The sequence below is a fragment of the Balaenoptera ricei genome, chromosome 9 (genome assembly GCF_028023285.1).
Source record: "Balaenoptera ricei isolate mBalRic1 chromosome 9, mBalRic1.hap2, whole genome shotgun sequence".
Taxonomy (NCBI): domain Eukaryota; kingdom Metazoa; phylum Chordata; class Mammalia; order Artiodactyla; family Balaenopteridae; genus Balaenoptera; species Balaenoptera ricei.
In genome coordinates this window covers 26,931,444-26,953,031 of record NC_082647.1, presented here as the reverse complement: position 1 = coordinate 26,953,031, position 21,588 = coordinate 26,931,444, and the positions used below count along the sequence as shown (strand labels likewise).

The following is a 21,588-nucleotide window of genomic DNA, read 5'->3' as shown; positions in this document are numbered from 1 at the left end:
AGTGAAAGAAACGAGTCACAAACTATCAGATATTATGATTCCATTAATATGAATAGTCTAGAATAAGCAATCTGTAGACAGAAACTAGATTAATCGTTGCCTAGGGCTGGGAGGAATACGGGGAGTTTGGGAGCTAAGAGATGCAGAGTTTCTTCCGGAGGACATGAAAATGTTCTACAATTGACTGTGGTGGTAGATGCACAACCCCATGAATATACTAAAGCTACTGAACTGTATCCTTTAAATGAGTAAATTAGATGTGAATTAAATCTCAGTAAAGCTGTTTTTAAAAAAAGGGACTATAAGTATCTGGTGAAACAGCTGCTTTAAGGCACTAAATGTATGTATTACAGTTTAAGTGCCATGTAATTTATAGATATTATTTATCTTCCTTGTTCACATTTTTCTTTCAGCTCTTACGTACTACTAAACCTATTCTTAATCACAACCAAACTCTCCTCAAATTTCAAAGAGGAAGTTACTAGTACTGCTACCAATTAGATTATTATCCTAGGAATACTCCCCAACTAAGCCACCTGACATTTGTTTTGCTGATTCTAAGACTCATAAAATTGGGCTTCAAGCTTCATATTGATGAGCAACAGCCAGGAATGCCCACAAAGAAGTGGCATTCCTGAACAGTGTATGATACTGCGAGCTGGTAACTGGCAAAATATGTGACTTGTTTAAAAGCCTTTTGGAACAGGAGAAAGCATGACCAGTGCCACTTCCAAGTTTCCACATCTATAAAATAGAGGCGATGCAACACCACGCTTAGGGTGTTTTGTAAAGCATAAACGATAATCATATGAAAGACATCACAGAATTTAGTAAATAAGAGTTGCAATGTTATTATTTAGATGGCCATGCCCCTGAAGAATGCAGGCAATAAAAATTTTACAGAACAAAAGGGTCAACCTCTGTGGTTCACAAACAGAGGTATTATAATACCTCTAAACTCTTTTTATTCTTAATTTTATATTAAAAAATTTCACTAGCTGGAGATGGGAGTGAAATTAGTCTCTCAGTGGAAAGAGAGAGTCTTCTTCATGACTTTAGAGCCTTATATGGTTTAAAAGTGGCAAGAGGTTCAATTATTCAAAGATCAACTCTATTGTGGAAATAGGACAATTAATAACATATGCAGCAGAACTTCACTATACTGGACTAGATATAGCAATGCTTAGCATTTATATGCATTCAAGCTTTCAAACAATTTCACAATAAATTTCTAAACATGAACTTAATATAACGTCATTTTATTTAAGTCTACTACACTTCAGCTTCATTTAAAGGAAAATTTAAAAGCTATGTAAGTATCTCAAATATACAGCATATTATACTTCCAAAAGAAAACTGACATTTGTAGAAATAAAAGTACTATGATTAATGTATAAATAAGGAAAATAATTTAAAGTAATAATAATAAAAGTTAAAATGAGAGGTGAACTACTTTAACTTCTAACATATTCCTTTATAAGCTAAAACTCATTACACTTCTTCATTAAAATCCAAGCACTAGGACAAGTGACTAGTTCCTCTAGTGAATTAAATGTTATTTTATGAATTTTATATTCATTCTATTAAGTATTGATAAATTATTAATAATACGTACGTTTAACATTTATCTTACAAAATGCACTAGGGATATATTACACACACACACACACACACACACCCTTTTAAGAACCTGACACCATTTATTCTAGCTGTAGGAAAAAAAAATCACAACTTATGGTAGAGTTTCATATAAATCCTAATCTGATTTCAAATATTTTAAAATCCTGATACCAGTATGTATATGGCAAATGCACCCAATATATTCCTGTAAGGCTTAAAAGTGTACTAAAATTATGAATGAAGAAACAAAAAAACTGAGATTAACAAGCAAACTATATTATTACACAGTAAATCAGAATTGAGGATAAAGAATCCTACCAACCCAAACATCCTCAAAAATTCATGTAGACATTGCAGCAAATACTCTGCCTAATGATTAAAAATTGGGCAACATCTAAATAGTCCTCCTTGTTTTTGAGGAGACCTATTGCAGGTCACATACTGGGAGAAGAAAATTCACCTCAGGCTCTCTGTTAGGTGTTGCTCCTTATACGGATCCTTATATAGAGGTATAGAAATTATACATGATTTAAACATGACATTTTTAATAAATGATTTTGAAACAAGGCAGTTACCAACAAAAAGTGAGATCATTGCACACTATATAAAAAACAAAATTCCAGGCAATACATGTAGTTTTAAAAAATATATAATAATAATTTTAAGGAAATATAGGGTAATATTTTTCAGATCTTCTAATAGGTAAGCCTTTCCAAACAAACAAATTATGACTCCACAAGCATTTTAAACATTTAAATTTCAAAAACTACCAGCACAAAACTAAAATGCTGTGAAAAGCATCTGTAACATAATGACAAAAAAGAGATTATCATTAATATATAAGAAGCTGCCAGAAACCACTACAAAAGGACAAACAAGCAAACTGAAAAATAAGGAAGAGAATATATTTTGATTTTCTTAATTGATGATATGTAAAGATGGGAGGGAAACTAATATACTGAAGTAGAAGAAAATCCTAACAATGCAGATGGAAATCAAAGTAATTTGTAACTCGAAAGTAATTTTTGTGAACCTAAATATTACTAGAATCCATTTGACCTGAGAAGTAATGTAACAAAGCATTCCACTGATAGCCGCTTAAGATATATTTGTAATAATTCTGAACACACAATCTTTCAAAGACAAATTGCTAACTACATGACAGCTATAGCATATAAATAAAGCTGATTGCATATATAACCAATACAATCTGAACAAGCCAGTTTTACCACATATGGAAACCATAAAATATAGAATCAAAAAAAAAATTCTTCAAGAATATAAACAGAGAGGAGATTAACCAAGATGGCGGAGTAGAAGGACGTGCTGTCACTCCCTCTTGCGAGAGCACCAGAATCACAACTGACTGCTGGACCATCATTGACAGGAAGACCCTGGACTTCACCAAGGAGGATACCCCACGTCCAAGGACAGAGGAGAAGCCACAGTGAGACGGTAGGAGGGGCGCAATCAGAGTAAAATCAAACCCCGTAACTGCTGGGTGGGTGACTCACAGACTGGCGAACACTTATACCACAGAAGTCCACCCACTGGAGTAAAGGTTCTGAGCCCCACGTCAGGCTTCCCAACCTGGGGGTCAGGCAACGGGAGGAGGAATTCCTAGAGAATCAGACTTTGAAGCCTAGTGGGAATTGGATTGCAGGACTTTGACGGGACTGGGGGAAACAGAGATCCCACTCTTGGAGGGCACACACAAAGTAATGTGTGCATCAGGACCCAGGGGAAGGAGCAGTGAGCCTGGGGGAGACTGAACCAGACCTACCTGCTGGTGTTGGGGGGTCTCCTGCAGAGGCGAGTGGTGGCTCTGTTTCACCGTGGGGATAAGGACACTGGCAGCAGAGGTTCTGGGAAGTTCTCCTTGGCGTGAGCCCTCCCAGAGTCTGCCATTAACCCCACCAAAGAGCACGGGTAGGCTCCAGTGTTGGGTTGCCTCAGGCAAAACAGCCAACAGGGAGGGAACCCAGCCCCACCCATCAACAGTCAAGTGGATTAAGGTTTTACTGAGCTCTGACCGCCACAGCAACAGGGAGGGAACCCAGCCCCACCCATCAACAGTCAAGTGGATTAAGGTTTTACTGAGCTCTGACCGTCACAGCAACAGTCAGCTCTACCCACCACCAGAGCCTCCCATCAAGCCTCTTAGATAGCCTCAACCACCAGAGGGCAGACAACAGAAGCAAGAAAAACTATAATCCTGCAGCCTGTGGACCAAAAACCACAGTTACAGAAAGATAGAGAAGATGAAAAGGCAGAGGGCTATGTACCAGATGAAGGAACAAGAAAAATCCCCAGAAAAACAACTAAATGAAGTGGAGATAGGCAACCTTCCAGAAAAAGAATTCAGAATAATGATAGTGAAGATGATCCAGGACCTCGGAATAAGAATGGAGGCAAAGATTGAGAAGATGCAAGAAATGATTAACAAAGACCTAGAAGAATTAAAGAACAAACAAACAGAGATGACCAATACAATAACTGAAATGAAAACTACACTAGAAGGAATCAATAGCAGAATAACTGAGGCAGAAGAACGGATAAGTGACCTGGAAGACAGAATGATGGAATTCACTGCTGCGGAACAGACTAAAGAAAAAAGAATGAAAAGAAATGAAGACAGCCTAAGAGACCTCTGGGATAACATTAAACGCAACAACATTCGCATTATAGGGGTCCCAGAAGGAGAAGAGAGAGAGAAAGGACCAGAGAAAATATTTGAAGAGATTATAGTCGAAAACTTCCCTAACATGGGAAAGGAAATAGCCACCCAAGTCCAGGAAGCGCAGAGAGTCCCATACAGGATAAACCCAAGGAGAAACACGCCGAGACACATAGTAATCAAAGTGGCAAAAATTAAAGACAAAGAAAAGTTATTGAAAGCAGCAAGGGAAAAACGACAAATAACATACAAGGGAACTCCCATAAGGTTAACAGCTGATTTCTCAGCAGAAACTCTGCAAGCCAGAAGGGAGTGGCATGATATACTTAAAGTGATGAAAGGGAAGAACCTACAACCAAGATTACTCTACCCGGCAAGGATCTCATTTAGATTTGATGGAGAAATCAAAAGCTTTACAGACAAGCAAAAGCTAAGAGAATTCAGCACCACCAAACCAGCTCTACAACAAATGCTAAAGGAACTTCTCTAAGTGGGAAACACAAGAGAAGAAAAGGACCTACAAAAACAAACACAAAACAATTAAGAAAATGGTCATAGGAACATACATATCGATAATTACCTTAAACGTGAATGGATTAAATGCCCCAACCAAAAGACATAGACTGGCTGAATGGATACAAAAACAAGACCCATATATATGCTGTCTACAAGAGACCCACTTTAGACCTAGGGACACATACAGACTGAAAGTGAGGGGATGGAAAAAGATATTCCATGCAAATGGAAATCAAAAGAAAGCTGGAGTAGCTATACTCATATCAGATAAAATAGACTTTAAATTAAAGAATGTTACAAGAGACAAGGAAGGACACTACATAATGATCCAGGGATCAATCCAAGAAGAAGATATAACAATTATAAATATATATGCACCCAACATAGGAGCACCTCAATACATAAGGCAACTGCTAACAGCTATAAAAGAGGAAATCGACAGTAACACAATAATAGTGGGGGACTTTAACACCTCACTTACACCAATGGACAGATCATCCAAAATGAAAATAAATAAGGAAACAGAAGCTTTAAATGACACAATAGACCAGATAGATTTAATTGATATATATCGGACATTCCATCCAAAAACAGCAGATTACACGTTCTTCTCAAGTGCGCACGGAACATTCTCCAAGATAGATCACATCTTGGGTCACAAATCAAGCCTCAGTAAATTTAAGAAAATTGAAATCATATCAAGCATCTTTTCTGACCACAACGCTATGAGATTAGAAATGAATTACAGGGAAAAAAACGTAAAAAGGACAAACACATGGAGGCTAAACAATACGTTACTAAATAACCAAGAGATCACTGAAGAAATCAAAGAGGAAATCAAAAAATACCTAGAGACAAATGACAATGAAAACACGACGACCCAAAACTTATGGGATGCAGCAAAAGCAGTTCTAAGAGGGAAGTTTATAGCTATACAAGCCTACCTAAAGAAACAAGAAAAAGCTCAAGTAAACAATCTAACCTTACACTTAAAGAAACTAGAGAAAGAAGAACAAACAAAACCCAAAGTTAGCAGAAGGAAAGAAATCATAAAGATCAGAGCAGAAATAAATGAAATAGAAACAAAGAAAACAATAGCAAAGATCAATAAAACTAAAAGTTGGTTCTTTGAGAAGATAAACAAAATTGATAAACCATTAGCCAGACTCATCAAGAAAAAGAGGGAGAGGACTCAAATCAATAAAATCAGAAATGAAAAAGGAGAAGTTACAACAGACACTGCAGAAATACAAAGCATCCTAAGAGACTACTACAAGCAACTTTATGCCAATAAAATGGACAACCTGGAAGAAATGGACAAATTCTTAGAAAGGTATAACCTTCCAAGACTGAACCAGGAAGAAATAGAAAATATGAACAGACCAATCACAAGTAATGAAATTGAAACTGTGATTAAAAATCTTCCAACAAACAAAAGTCCAGGACCAGATGGCTTCACAGGTGAATTCTATCAAACATTTAGAGAAGAGCTAACACCCATCCTTCTCAAACTCTTCCAAAAAATTGCAGAGGAAGGAACACTCCCAAACTCATTCTATGAGGCCACCATCACCCTGATACCAAAACCAGACAAAGACACTACCAAAAAAGAAAATTACAGACCAATATCACTGATGAATATAGATGCAAAAATCCTCAACAAAATACTAGCAAACAGAATCCAACAACACATTAAAAGGATCATACACCACGATCAAGTGGGATTTATCCCAGGGATGCAAGGATTCTTCAATATACGCAAATCAATCAATGTGATACACCATATTAACAAATTGAAGAATAAAAACCATATGATCATCTCAATAGATGCAGAAAAAGCTTTTGACAAAATTCAACACCCATTTCTGATAAAAACTCTCCAGAAAGTGGGCATAGAGGGAACCTACCTCAACATAATAAAGGCCATATATGACAAACCCACAGCAAACATCATTCTCAATGGTGAAAAACTGAAAGCATTTCCTCTAAGATCAGGAACGAGACAAGGATGTCCACTCTCACCACTATTATTCAACATAGTTTTGGAAGTCCTAGCCACGGCAATCAGAGAAGAAAAAGAAATAAAAGGAATACAAATTGGAAAAGAAGAAGTAAAACTGTCACTGTTTGCGGATGACATGATACTATACATAGAGAATCCTAAAACTGCCACCAGAAAACTGCTAGAGCTAATTAATGAATATGGTAAAGTTGCAGGATACAAAATTAATGCACAGAAATCTCTTGCATTCCTATACACTAATGATGAAAAATCTGAAAGAGAAATTATGGAAACACTCCCATTTACCATTGCAACAAAAAGAATAAAATACCTAGGAATAAACCTACCTAGGGAGACAAAAGACCTGTATGCAGAAAACTATAAGACACTGATGAAAGAAATTAAAGATGATACCAACAGATGGAGAGATATACCATGTTCTTGGATTGGAAGAATCAACATTGTGAAAATGAGTATACTACCCAAAGCAATCTACAGATTCAATGCAATCCCTATCAAATTACCAATGGCATTTTTTACGGAGCTAGAACAAATCATCTTAAAATTTGTATGGAGACACAAAAGACCCCGAATAGGCAAAGCAGTCTTGAGGCAAAAAAATGGAGCTGGAGGAATCAGACTCCCTGACTTCAGACTATACTACAAAGCTACAGTAATCAAGACAATATGGTACTGGCACAAAAACAGAAACATAGATCAATGGAACAAGATAGAAAGCCCAGAGATTAACCCACGCACCTATGGTCAACTAATCTATGACAAAGGAGGCAAAGATATACAATGGAGAAAAGACAGTCTCTTCAATAAGTGGTGCTGGGAAAACTGGACAGCTACATGTAAAAGAATGAAATTAGAATACTCCCTAACACCATACACAAAAATAAACTCAAAATGGATTAGAGACCTAAATATAAGAGTGGACACTATAAAACTCTTAGAGGAAAACATAGGAAGAACACTCTTTGACATAAATCACAGCAAGATCTTTTTTGATCCACCTCCTAGAGTAATGGAAATAAAAACAAAAATAAACAAATGGGACCTAATGAAACTTCAAAGCTTTTGCACAGCAAAGGAAACCATAAACAAGACGAAAAGACAACCCTCAGAATGGGAGAAAATATTTGCAAATGAATCAACGGACAAAGGATTAATCTCCAAAATATATAAACAGCTCATTCAGCTCAATATCAAAGAAACAAACACCCCAATCCAAAAATGGGCAGAAGACCTAAATAGACATTTCTCCAAAGAAGACATACAGATGGCCACGAAGCACATGAAAAGATGCTCAACATCACTAATTATTAGAGAAATGCAAATCAAAACTACAATGAGGTATCACCTCACTCCTGTTAGAATGGGCATCATCAGAAAATCTACAAACAACAAATGCTGGAGAGGGTGTGGTGAAAAGGGAACCCTCTTGCACTGTTGGTGGGAATGTAAATTGATACAGCCACTATGGAGAACAATATGGAGGTTCCTTAAAAAACTAAAAATAGAATTACCATATGACCCAGCAATCCCACTACTGGGCATATACCCAGAGAAAACCGTAATTCAAAAAGACACATGCACCCGAATGTTCATTGCAGCACTATTTACAATAGCCAGGTCATGGAAGCAACCTAAATGCCCATCAACAGACGAATGGATAAAGAAGATGTGGTACATATATACAATGGAATATTACTCAGCCATAAAAAGGAACGAAATTGAGTCATTTGTTGAGACGTGGATGGATCTAGAGACTGTCATACAGAGTGAAGTAAGTCAGAAAGAGAAAAACAAATATCGTATATTAATGCATGTATGCGGAACCTAGAAAAATGGTACAGATGAGCCAGTTTGCAGGGCAGAAGTTGAGACACAGATGTAGAGAATGGACATATGGACACCAAGGGGGGAAAACTGCGGTGGGGTGGGGATGGTGGGGTGCTGAATTGGGCGATTGGGATTGACATGTATACACTGATGTGTATAAAACTGATGCCTAATAAGAACCTGCAGTATAAAAAAACAAACAAAACAACTAATACTAAACTTTCATTGGGTTATTTGTATGGAAACATGTTAATATAAATGTTTCAGACATTACATGAAATTTCTAAAAATCTTATATTTGTATTTGTATGGAAATATGTATGGAAATATGTTAATATAAATGTTTCAGACATTACATGAAATTTCTAAAAATCATATTTGTATTTGTATGGAAATATGTATGGAAATATGTTAATATAAATGTTTCAGACATTACATGAAATTTCTAAAAATCTTATATTTGTACTTGTATGGAAATATGTATGGAAATATGTTAATATAAATGTTTTAGACATTACATGAAATTTCTAAAAATCTTATATGTTCTGGTATAATGTTATAAGTAATAATCCTATTTATTACTTTAAAATGTATATCTCAGAAATAACTAATTTTCTTGTCAACTGCATTATTATGAACTGTCATCAAATCTTTAACCGTGGTCATTTTTAAGTCTTTTGTCATTTACAGACAGTTCTGGGTGTACTCTGATGATTTTGCAAATATGTTCCTATAAAAGGGTTTCATCTTCAAGAAATACATGGAAAAGACTCTGACAAGTACAGGTTTCTGGTAACGGACTGTACTGCTGAACTGAATGAATAAGCATTTTCAGAACTCTAATGAAAAACTGATGAACTCATAAAAGTGCTAACAAAAGATCAAGATGAAAAAAAAAAATTAATTACATGGGACTGAGTGAACTGATGAGGATGAGTATAATTTTTGTGACTTTCTGTCTGAATTTAAAAAAAAAAAAAAAAATTCCACAAGGACTCAGAGGCAAAGAATATACAAATCAATTTTCACTGCAAAGTAAAGGAGCTGTTACAGTGGAGGATTACTGGACTGAATGTCAATACTATGACATAGTATGAGTGTGTTTCATGTTTGGTAATTGCAATCATTGTTGCTTTTGTTGTGGTCATCCATGTACAATGCTTGGTGTCAGTCGATTTATCTCTTGTAAAAATAAAATACAGTGTGTGTGTGTGTGAAGAATATAAACAAAATGTACACCACAAAAGTATCATAGGTCCTTAATAATGATCCCTAAAAAAAGACTGCTACAAGAGCATAAAATTATGCATCAATATATTGCTGACATTCTATTGCTTAAAACTATATTTAAGTCAACTGCTTCAGCACTAGTTCACATTTTCATTATAAATCTGACAACTTTTGTTGCTATTTTCAAACTCTGGAATGTTGGCCTCTTCTTCCTCATCTATCAAAATCCAATTTACCCTTTAAAGTTCAGCTAAAATGCTACATCTCTTAGAAGCTTTTCTCCTGTTAGCATTAATCTCTCCATTCCCACTCGGAAAGCACTTTGCTTATTCCTTTAGTCACAGCATACAACTGTGCCTTCTATTGGCTAGCTGATTACATTTGGGTCTCCCTCACTTGTAAACTCTCTGAGAGTTATTTTATCTATGGACAACAATCTATGAGTCTATAGAAAACAACTAAGTACAGTACAATGCTACACAAGGCTAGCAAACACATTTTTTAATTTAATGAATAAAAGAATAAAACACGAGTGTCAAGAAAAAATGGGAAAACAGTACTGATTTTATGATTCATGAAAATAATTCAAATTAAAAAACTCATGAAACGTAAGGGTAACATCCTAAATAAGCAGGTTAATAATTTTTTAGAGGAAAAGGTCATGAGAGACAGATTCTTAGGATATGGATAGGAAGCCAGATAGAAGCCTCAAGCTTCATCAAAGAAGTCATTCTTGAATATAAGAAAGCAAGCCATACAAAGTTTCAGTGACAGGGGAAGAAAGATCTTTCTTCACCTTCTTTCTCCAAGTGGAAACCTACTTCCTACTGGCACAGACAGAATAGCTGGAAAACAGTGCTGAAGAGAGGCTGAGCTCACCTTTCCAAATCCTTAAAGAGATAAGTGATGACTAGCTGTGTCCCGGATGCCCTCCATTCCTGAAAGCAAGACAGCCAAGCGCCTGAAGATTCTTACCTCACTCAACTAGATATTATCATTTTTTAGCTCTTGGGAAATGGAAAACTCTGCCTGCCCACAACCTGCATCTTATGTAAAAGGTAAATCCATCATTCAACTTTAAAATACACATTCAAAAAGCATGGTACATTTTACAACGAAGATTCTGCCTTACATAGTCAACAATAAAATGGACAAATAGAGTTTTATAAATTGGGGAAAGACTAAAATCAAAGTGAAATCATGAATAATTATAATCATTGTATTATAATGGTTATCTGCTCAACTACAGACTTTAATTTCTTGAGGGTGGAAACAATTACATAAATCTTTGAATGTCTCATGTCTATAAAATATAACACTGGCACATAGAAAGTTCTCAATAAATGTTTGTTGAATAAATGAACAAATGAGCAAACTGAAAAGCAACTGTGTATTTATTTATTTTGTTTTAAATGCCATACATTAAACCAAAATGTATGTTGTAGTTTTGATATTAACTGAATAGTCAAATAAGTGAGTATGAACATACCACAGATCAGGATTTTGCAATCTGAGGCTCAGAGGCAGCAGGGAATGAACGTTGATATTGTATATTTAAGTCTTTAAGCATGCATGTGAATTTTTCTAGGACAGGCTCTATAACTGTCATCATATTTTCAGAAAGGTGTAGGACTACAAAAGGGTCAAAAATTCTAAAGATGTGTTATCAATTTTAAAAAATAAAAAATATAATTAAATGTTACATACAATTTTATGTTGTACTAGATGTTTTAATCTCCCTTTGATGAATCAGAAAGGCTCCTGGATCTTATGGAGTACCAATAAGTCATTAATCATTCAGTAATTAATAAATTCTTTTTCAACCATTTTAATGTGGAATATGTGGGAGTTAATTATTATACTTTAAGAAATTAAAAGACACTAACTACATAATCATTAATAGGCAACCAATATTACTCAGGCAAAACAAAAATATTCAAACAATTATGCTACATAACATTAATGCATAAATGGCAAGTCATTCTCATAAGTACAGTATTTTCACACAGCCAAAATTAGTAATCCAGAGTTAGCTGGAATGTTTAACAGAACATGAAAAGAAAAAATCCTAGGGCTCTATATCCTAGCACTCTATCCTAAGAGCTAAAAGTAAGGTAAACAGATAGGGGCTCTTAGAAATCCAATGTTTTGGATACAATTTTAGTAATTTGATTATAATGCTCAGTAAGTAGCTAAAACAGGTGTCCTTTTTCTAAGAAACTGAATAGCAGAAGTCTGCTTGTAGAAACACTGTAACACCCAAAACTGTTCAGTTTAACCAAGCTGCTTTTCTAATATTGAGAATTTTTGATGGGAGGAGGTGTGAAAATAGTTTAGCAACATAAAGCATTCCTGAGGAAAGAAAGCTAGGGAGCCACAGGTGATGTGCCACATTATGTGACACGAAAAGGCTGAGACCTCTAGGGTCTCAAAGTTGGACAGAGAAGAAAATTAAAAAAGAAGTGAACAGTAAAAACTGATGATATGAATACTCTGGCTATTCTCTTCCTTCCTCTGGACTCAAATATTAGGAAGAATAAGCACAAACAGGGTTCTCTCTACTCTTCCCATTTGCTCAGAGTGAGCAGGCATTATGATATTAACCAAGCAAGCAGGACCACATACTATTAACAAGTCTGGATGGATATGTTTTATGGCCTGCCTCTACTTACCTTATTTAGCAAGAACAGACAATAACAGAGTAAAGGTGTCTCAAGTTTAAAAAAAAAATTAAGCTACTTCTTAAAATCTGAGACAAAGCTAAAATTAAACTCCTTTATACGTGTTATCTAAGAAAAATGCCCAATGTTATCTGTGCAGGGCAAAACACTGCCTACGTAGCTCTACCTACCCAGGTCTTCAAAGCAAAAGTAACTGTAAGGCTTTCAGAGAAGATAAATGCTATAAAATCTCAAAATCCCAAGAATGTGGCAATAACCTTGTCTTCCTATATGAAAAAGGCCATATTATGTATCCCTGCTGAGTCATGATCAAAATCAATTTTGATGATACGATGATCTTTTAATATATGCTGTTTCCATAATCCTTGAGAAATTCTCAGTTTTCATGATGAATCTTATCACAAATGAGTAAGAATGTGAGCATCGACAGTCCTTTTAAAAACAGGACTGATAGACTTCTGTAAGAATAAAAGCTACAACTCCTCCAAGACTGCAGATAAAGCTTGGGAAATAAAGCATTTGCTACAGAAATAAGATAGCAGTATGCTACAGGTCATGTGTAATCATTATTACAGAGGATGAGAGGAAAGTCCTCAAGAAAAATTTTAGTCAAGAAGTAAGGATGCTAAATTGCACCAAATTGCTTCTACTGCATTGAATTTAACATTTATAAAATGAAATTTAATGAAAAATTCTAGCTAATGGTATATAAGAGAATAAACTTTTTTCCATCTATCTAAATTTGAGTTGCATAAAGGTAATTTTCCTACACATAACTATTATGTACATCAAGATGTAATATTTAGGTTGTGGCCCTGTATTTGTGAAATAATGTTGCTTTATATAGTACAAAAAAGGCTCAGCTGTGGCTTACTCCTGTACATTTATTCTAGTACTTCTCAGTGGTAATACTAATGAAGTTGATTCTTTCCTGAACACGAAAATCAGTGTTATTTGTCTGACTCTCCTGCAGCATGTTGAAGGATAAATTCTATCAACAGAAAAAAAATGTGAGTGTAACTAAAATTATAAGACAGATAGTTTTAAAATATTACCATCTTGGTAGTAGTAACGACATCTCACTGTGTCTTCAAACACATTTTAGAGTTTCAATGAATATATTCAGAAAAAATTGATGACATTCATTTTAATTTAGTATCTCAGAAGAAACAGAGAAACATATTATCTTTATAATAAAAGTTGGCTTATTACTACTCATGAATTTTTTTAGTAAGGGACTGGATCTAACTATAAACATATCTGAGAGATATAGGATGCATAGAATATACAATAAATACTACAGTTTCCCAATGCTTTCATTATATACACATGATTTAATAACATTGTCAGAAGAAAATGATTATGCTATCTAATAACAAACTAAAATTGAGTCATCATAGCTGTTTTAAAAACAGCTATCATTTTACTCTACAATACTTTCATTTCATGTTATTTTTTAAAATAATGTATTTGCTGATTAATTTACTAAAAACTTTCAATGATAAGCATTTGAACCATACCAAGTGCAAAAAGTTTTAAAGTTATATCTTCTACCAAGTTAGATGAACATTATTACCAGTATTGTAGCTTATTCCTAAATTTGGCAGGCCTATTAAAGCCAGCCAGATAACACTGGCAACTGGAAGAGGACTGCAGTGATTACACCTCTACAAGGAATTCACAGAATGGGCAATGTAAAATTCAGGGGAAAAAAATTCGATGATGAGAAGAAACTACTAAGGTGAAAGTATTCATACGTATGTTGAATGGCATGATGGGGTGTGGAAAGTAGACTTTGCAAAAAAGTAAAGTTGAATGAAAATATTTGAGAAATTCAAACAAAATTTCTCTGCTTCAACCTTAATGTTTAATTCTTCCCCTCCTGCTGAAACAACAGAAATCAGGGTTTTCAATAAAACATCCTTTTGCGGTCTTCAGACTTAGCTACCACCTATTTCAAACTTCTCATCTCTAGACTCAATAGTCTTCACATAGTCACTTTCACATAAGCTAAGTCTTGACTTTACACATTAACAAAATATTCTGTCAACTATACTCCAATAAAAGTTAAAAATAAATAAATAAAAATTTAAAAACCTGAAGCAAATATGGTAAAATCTTCCCAGTAAATATAATATAGGGGTCATTTAATTATTTTCTGTATGTTTGATATATTTCATAATGTAAAAAAAAATCAAATAATGCTCAAAATAAAATTTTAAAACACACACTAAAAAAAAATGCTGACCACATGAAAATGAGACTTTTTTTCCCCCATCCACCCCACCAAGGAGTAAACTTAGAGCTCATACCACAATAAAATTTGCATATATATAATTTAATAAATTAAATCTTTTAAAAATATTAACTCACTGAGAACATCTTTGTGTTCCCAGCATGAGCCACAGCAGCTGGCAGGCATACAGTCGATACAGTATTTCATCAACAAGACCAGTGTTTCACATTTTTAACATCTCTAAAATATGGTTATATCTTACAATTGACAGTGAAGCATAGCTTTTCTTAATGATACATAAAATAATGATGCCTTTTACAAATGTTGTTTCAAATTAGACTAAACAGAGCAATAAACATTAAATTTCGTTGAACTAAATTAAACCAAGGTGAAAGTGCCTGTCTGTTCAAACTACGTTAACTCTCAGAAAGCTGAAATCCATGTTTTTTTGATTCATTCTTTTACATGTTAGTCTGTTTAAAAGCTTACATTTTTATATAGAATAGGTTATATCTCCTTAATTATCTTTAAAAACAACCCAAGTACTATGTCTTTTGACTGGGATGTTTAATCCTTTTACATTTAAAGTAACAACTGATAGGGAAGAACTTACTCTTGCCATTTTGTTAATTCTTTTCTGTCTGCCTTGTAGCTCTTTTGTCCCTTGTTTCCTCTCTTATGGTCTTCCTTTGTGTTTCACTGATTTTTTTTTTGTCGTGACCTACTCTGATTCCTTTCTCATTTTCTTTTGTGTATCTTCCGTAAGTATTTTCTTTTTGGTTACCACAAAATTTACATAAAACATCTTACAGTTATAACTATCTTAAACTGATAAAAAATAAATTTCTATCATATACAAAAGCTCTACACTTTTACTCCCCTCCCCCAACAAATACTTTATGTTACCGATGTCACAATTTACATCTTTTTATGTTGTAACCACTAACATATGTTTACATAGCTCTTTTTTATACTTTTGCCTTTTAACTTCTATACAAGAATTAAAATGATTTACATAACATCATTACAGCATCACACATTCTGCACGTGTCTATATATTTACCTTTTCTAGCTTATTCTATACTTTCATAGGCTATTTTATACTTTCATATGCTGTCATGTTGCTGCTTAGCATTCTTTTCTTCATTTATTCTCTAGAACTTATAGACTATACTTATTTTATAAATAAAAATGGCCAGAAAATTTGCATCAGTATTGTTTGACAATTATAAATCACAATTAAGTTTCTAAGACTTAGAGTACTGAAGGAGCTGTGTTCCCGAACCAATAAAACAGTTCCAGCCCATTAAAATCTTGACCAATTTTAATAATACCTACCAGTTCCTTTGCTCAGATATGGAGGCTTAAAGAACTTCACAACACCATAGACATTGACAATCATGCCACTCTTAAGTTGATTCAGGGGTGTATATACATAATGTGTGGCTGGAACCTAAAGAAAGACAGTGAATAAAAGTATTAAGATTTTAGATCTTATTTGTAAGATCAAATTTGTAAGTTAGTAAACTGATCTGCATTTTTTCCTTCTAAGTGTCTAAAAAGAGGCTGTAGCCTGAAAAAAGGGGAAATGCACAGCTTATAAAGGTTGCTATATAAACCATCTAGTTTTTCATATAAATAACTTTGATTATAAATGGTGTAATTTGTACACAACTCTAAAAAATGCAGTTTAAGAGACTTTTGTTCTGGTTTTTAACCTTAACTAATATCACTTCAAAACTTGTGGCATATATTTATTTTTTTTTCCTATACTGCTATGAAGGTTTTAATAAGGCCTAAATAAAGCCAGATTTTGATTATAAATGATATAAAGACATTAAAAATGGTAATAAAAGAAAAAAGATTTTCTGAAATAACTGTACAGAAGTTTGGAAAGAAAAGGGGAAGTGATTTCAGAAGAATGTCTGATGTTAGTCAAACAATCCTGAAAAGGGTTCAGACATCTGGCCCCATCACCCACCCACTTCACTCCCAATTGGAAATAAGGTTACCTATCACACTAAGAGTTAAAATTTTAAAAATCAAATCAAAATGAATCGGTTTTTTCAAGGAAGCTGATCCCTCAGGCCAAACACAAGGGTAGGGCTTGCTTAGAAATCTCATCAAACCATGATATTAAAAAAAAGTAATGAAAGAAAAACGATGGTCAGCATATGGGACAGAATAGAGACAACAGGTATTCAGCTGACAGACTAACTGGATCCAATATATTATCTTAACAAATATCTCCCTAATGTGGAGATGAATGGGAAGGCCAGCACAGCTCAATGACCCTAACCATTATGGTCTTCCAAGTAATGTACTTGTTAATTCACAACCAGCAATCAACATCTTGATTGTAATTTGGCTCTCAATGTAAATAAGTCAGTATATGTGTGCAGAGCAGCTAGGTTATATTCTAATAGTTCAGAATACCTGAGCTTCCTGAAAAAACATTTTTGCCAAGTTCAGAGGCTCTCTCATTTACTTCTGCCTTACTACAAGTGCATGGATGTATAAAATATTTGAAGTTGACCTATCTATAACAATTTTGAAAAACACTAATATCAGAGTTAATTCATATTTTTTAAAAAGTACATCAATACTTTTATTGGTTACAGTTACCCTAAATAACAAATTTAAGTTATACTATTATGGTAGTATTCAGAATTTAAAACCTGTATCCTGTAGTCACTGTCAACTAGAAGCAAAGTCCTTGAACTCTGTCCAATAGAAACTAAAGGTTTAAGAACACAGGTAGAACATAAAATTTATTTTAAGGAGCCCACGGGTCGCAACTAAGGAGCCCATGTGCCACAACTAAGGAACCTGCCTGTGCAACTAAGGAGCCCATGTGCCATAACTAAACTTTATCAACATATTACCTTCTTTCCAGTTTCACTCAGCTACAAGTAGCTCACCTTTAAAAATGGGAACCTTCCCATTGCTATGAGATGACAAAATTTTATAAAATATTGAAAATATGATTTAAAAGAAAAAGCAAAATGTATCAAAAAATAAAATTCTTTACTTAAAATTACATAATTTGTCAAATCACAATTCAGCACTTAATAATCTGTTTAAATATAAGCCGATGAAGAGCAAAAGAAATGAATTTGCCTAAGATTTAAAAGGAGTAAAAATCCCAGTGTCTTCACACGATAAAACTTCTTTTTCATTTTAATTTTCTTGTGTACGTAACATCTGCAAATTATCAGCAAATATTCCAAACAACAGATGAACCAGGTATTAATTACTAAGCAAATATATAACTCAAATGTAATATCATTATATACCAAAAAAGTAGAGATTATGTTTTCCCACTGTATTGATACTATTTCAAAATCAGTCTATAAAGTGGATCAAATACATATATGTATGTGTGTGGGGGGTGTACATTTCTAAATTAAAATGAATACCATCTTACCAAAGACATTGATTCTGTAGAAAAATCTCTTACGGATTTAACATAAACCTGAAAAAAAAAGAGAGGACTTATTTGTATACAGACATGTCCAATGTGATTACAGACCTTTAATTGTAGTAAAGCTACACACTTTATAATATTCCAGTTCACAGAATGGCATAAAGTTATAGCTTACAAATTAAGAGTGCAGGTACAAAGTTGTCTAAGCTAAGATTCAGTTTAATTCACTAATTTTAATATCATAGAACCACAACCTGGCCCATAAAATGCCCTGTTCAGACAAAAAAACAAAACAAAACAAAACAAAACAGGCAGATGTTGGTCTGCAGGCACATAGCTTGACCCAACCCTACTTCTCCACCTGACAGCCTTGACCAAACAGGTAGTCTCCAAAAGTGTGTGTGTGTTTGTGTGTGTGTGTGTGGGGAGGGGGCGGGGGGTGGTGAAGTGAGAGGGAGAGGATGAAGACCTTCATAAAGAATGAAATAGGAGGAAATCAGTTTTACCTAAAAAGGGGCACCTGATCAATTTAAGATAAAATCAAGCAGACCATCAAAAGAGGATGACAGTATAACTGCAAAGAATATATTGATCAGGTTTAGAGTGTCCGTGAAGCTTTAAGAATTTCAGTAACAAATACCTATCTTTAAGGGATCCTTCTCTGCTACCTGGAATCATTCTAAATATAAAGCCACGAAAAGGATTTTTATTTTTTAAACTTAAAATATTTAATTACAATAATTCAGTCAGACTAAGTAGTTTATCTGCAGATACACAGAAATACTACTTCTATTCCATTACTTTAGCTCATTAAAACTACAATATAATTAGAGACTAAAAAGTTGCACACTTACATAAACAGTTGATTTGAAGTCCTCAGATGCTTTCAAAAATAAGCAAAGTTTACCATCTCTGCTTGTAGATGAAGATGCTGACAAAATAACAAATCCGGCCACTGCAATGGTGTCCTATATAGAAAAAAATAATTTTAAAATCATCAAAATACCATAATTCTGAATGCCATAGAGATTCTTATTTTTATTACTATGTAAAAAGAGGAATCATTTCTATAAAATCAAAAGCTGGTTAGCCTAAACTTGTTTAATACTTTCTGAATATAAGATTGAGACTACCACCTCCTACAAAAGGGTATCAGCAATGTAGCCATAGATAAGTACAGCGCTCCTCTTAATGGACCAGGAAAACACTACCTAAATCACTTAGAAATTTTTATTTATCTAGTAGGGCTTCAAAAATCAATGTTTATCTCAATTTATGTGAATAAGTGTGCATGAATAAACACAACGAAGAGACAGTGATGAGCCAACAGTATTAAGAATGGAAATTAAATGAAACTAAATCTCTGAGAGATTACATTGAGGAAGACATGTCATTAGTGCAAGAACTCCATATTGTTATAAAACTAACATGAGCATAAAGATCCAGGGTACGAGACATAAATAAGACATTTCCATTTATACACTAATAAGAACAAAGATATTCTCTTTCCACGTAGGTTTATAAGAAGAAGAAGAAGCCAATCTCCATTTATTCCTGCCTCTCTCATTCTTTAGTTAAATCTCCCTTTTATTTTCCAAATACTGGAACATCCACACTTAGTGAGTCCTGTCTTGCTGTATTTTATGTATATATCTATATCTATCTATCTATCTATCTATCTATACACACACACACACACACACACACACACACACATATTATTATCTTACTCCTCTAATTTTAACACCAAAACCTTAAGATAAACAGAAATTCCTGGGCTTTACTTTAGTCAGCTTCCTTCAATAATCGTAATTTCTACCAAATGGAAGTCTTCTGCATTACTGATTTTTATTTTGCACATATAAGAGTGTGGTGTCAACCCCCAGGATTCTCTATTTAGATCCATTAATTAGGCTGTAAGCACCTTGAAGACAAGGGTCATGTCTTATTCTGCTTTGTATTTACAGGGCTTGGCACAAACTAGGCCCTCCATAAACTACCTGTGAATTGAAGGAAGGATCATAAATTGCCTTTCTAAAATCTCTGGCCCTATCCAGATATTTTAGCTCTGCAAATTTCTGCATTTTATTTTCTTCAGGTGAGACTGCAAACATAATTGTGTCTGTGCTGTTAATGCTAAATAAACACAATTCTTCACAGTTAAGTGGGAGAAAATTTTCCTTCCCACTGAAGATTTTCTGTTGGTACCATTGTTTAGGCAGTTTTAAAGGGGAATAAAATAAAGAGCAAGAGTGCTTCTGGAATAAATTACTTTTATAACTGAAAAATATGCAGTTTTTCCAATTTACCTTTGAACAGTATATTCTGATTTAAATGAAAACTTAAGATTTTAGTCAAAGATGTAAAGTTGTTTAATCAAACTAACACAGGAAAATAAATAGAAGTAGGGAAATCATTGGTCTGTCAGTTCTAAATTCTCTTCAAAATACAAAAAATAACCTATCTCATGTTATTTTCTATTTTACTTTAAAATGTCTTAAACATAAATATACGGAAAGATATACACTAAATGCAAGTGTTAGGGGAAGAAATGCATATTTTTCAATTTTTCTGTATAAACCAAACTTTTAAAGAATAAAAGTATTTCTTTTATGATGGAGAAAACATTTTTAAATAAAGAGAATAAATCATTAAAAGCAAGACATCAGTATTCATAATAAAAAATGTTCAAAAGTCTATTCTAACATTAGCAACACAACTCAGTAAAAAGTTACAACTTTTCCTCTAGCATACAATCGACAAAACGGAAATAAGAACCAAAAATACTCTTTAAGAACCTAAATGCCTGTCGACAGACGAATGGATAAAGAAGATGTGGTACATATATACAATGGAATATTACTCAGCCATAAAAAGGAAATTGGGTCATTTGTAGAGGCGTGGATGGATCTAGAGACTGTCCTACAGAGTGAAGTAAGTCAGAAAGAGAAAAACAAATATCGTATATTAACGCATATATGTGGAACCTAGAAAAATGGTACAGATGAACCAGTTTGCAGGGCAGAAATAGAGACACAGATGTAGAGAACAAACGTATGGACACCAAGGGGGGAAAGTGGCGGCAGAGGGTGGTGGTAGTGTGATGAATTGGGAGATTGGGATTGACATATATACACTAATATGTATAAAATAGATAATAAGAACCTGATGTATAAAAAAATCAGTAAAACTAAAAAATTCAAAAAAAATAAAATAAAATATAGTTATTTAAAAAAATTTTAAGCTACACAATAAAGCTATAAAAAAAGAAAAATAAATGTTCAATTTATTATATTTATGATTTATTTTTTAAATTTAATTTAATGTAATTTTACTTTTAATTTTTATTGG

At 33.8% G+C, this 21,588-nt stretch overlaps 1 protein-coding gene across 3 annotated transcripts in view; it reads right to left on the bottom strand.

The window, feature by feature from the left end:
* Positions 1–21,588, bottom strand: part of POT1 (protection of telomeres 1) — an 88,992-nt gene that overhangs the window by 51,575 nt on the left and 15,829 nt on the right. For all 3 annotated transcript variants that reach the window (XM_059933473.1, XM_059933474.1, XM_059933475.1), the window contains 3 exons: positions 19,092–19,205; positions 18,238–18,285; positions 16,149–16,263 (listed from right to left, as the gene is read on the bottom strand). In XM_059933473.1, the coding sequence (XP_059789456.1) occupies positions 16,149–16,263; positions 18,238–18,285; positions 19,092–19,205 (277 nt within the window). The remainder of the gene's footprint in view (positions 1–16,148; positions 16,264–18,237; positions 18,286–19,091; positions 19,206–21,588) is intronic.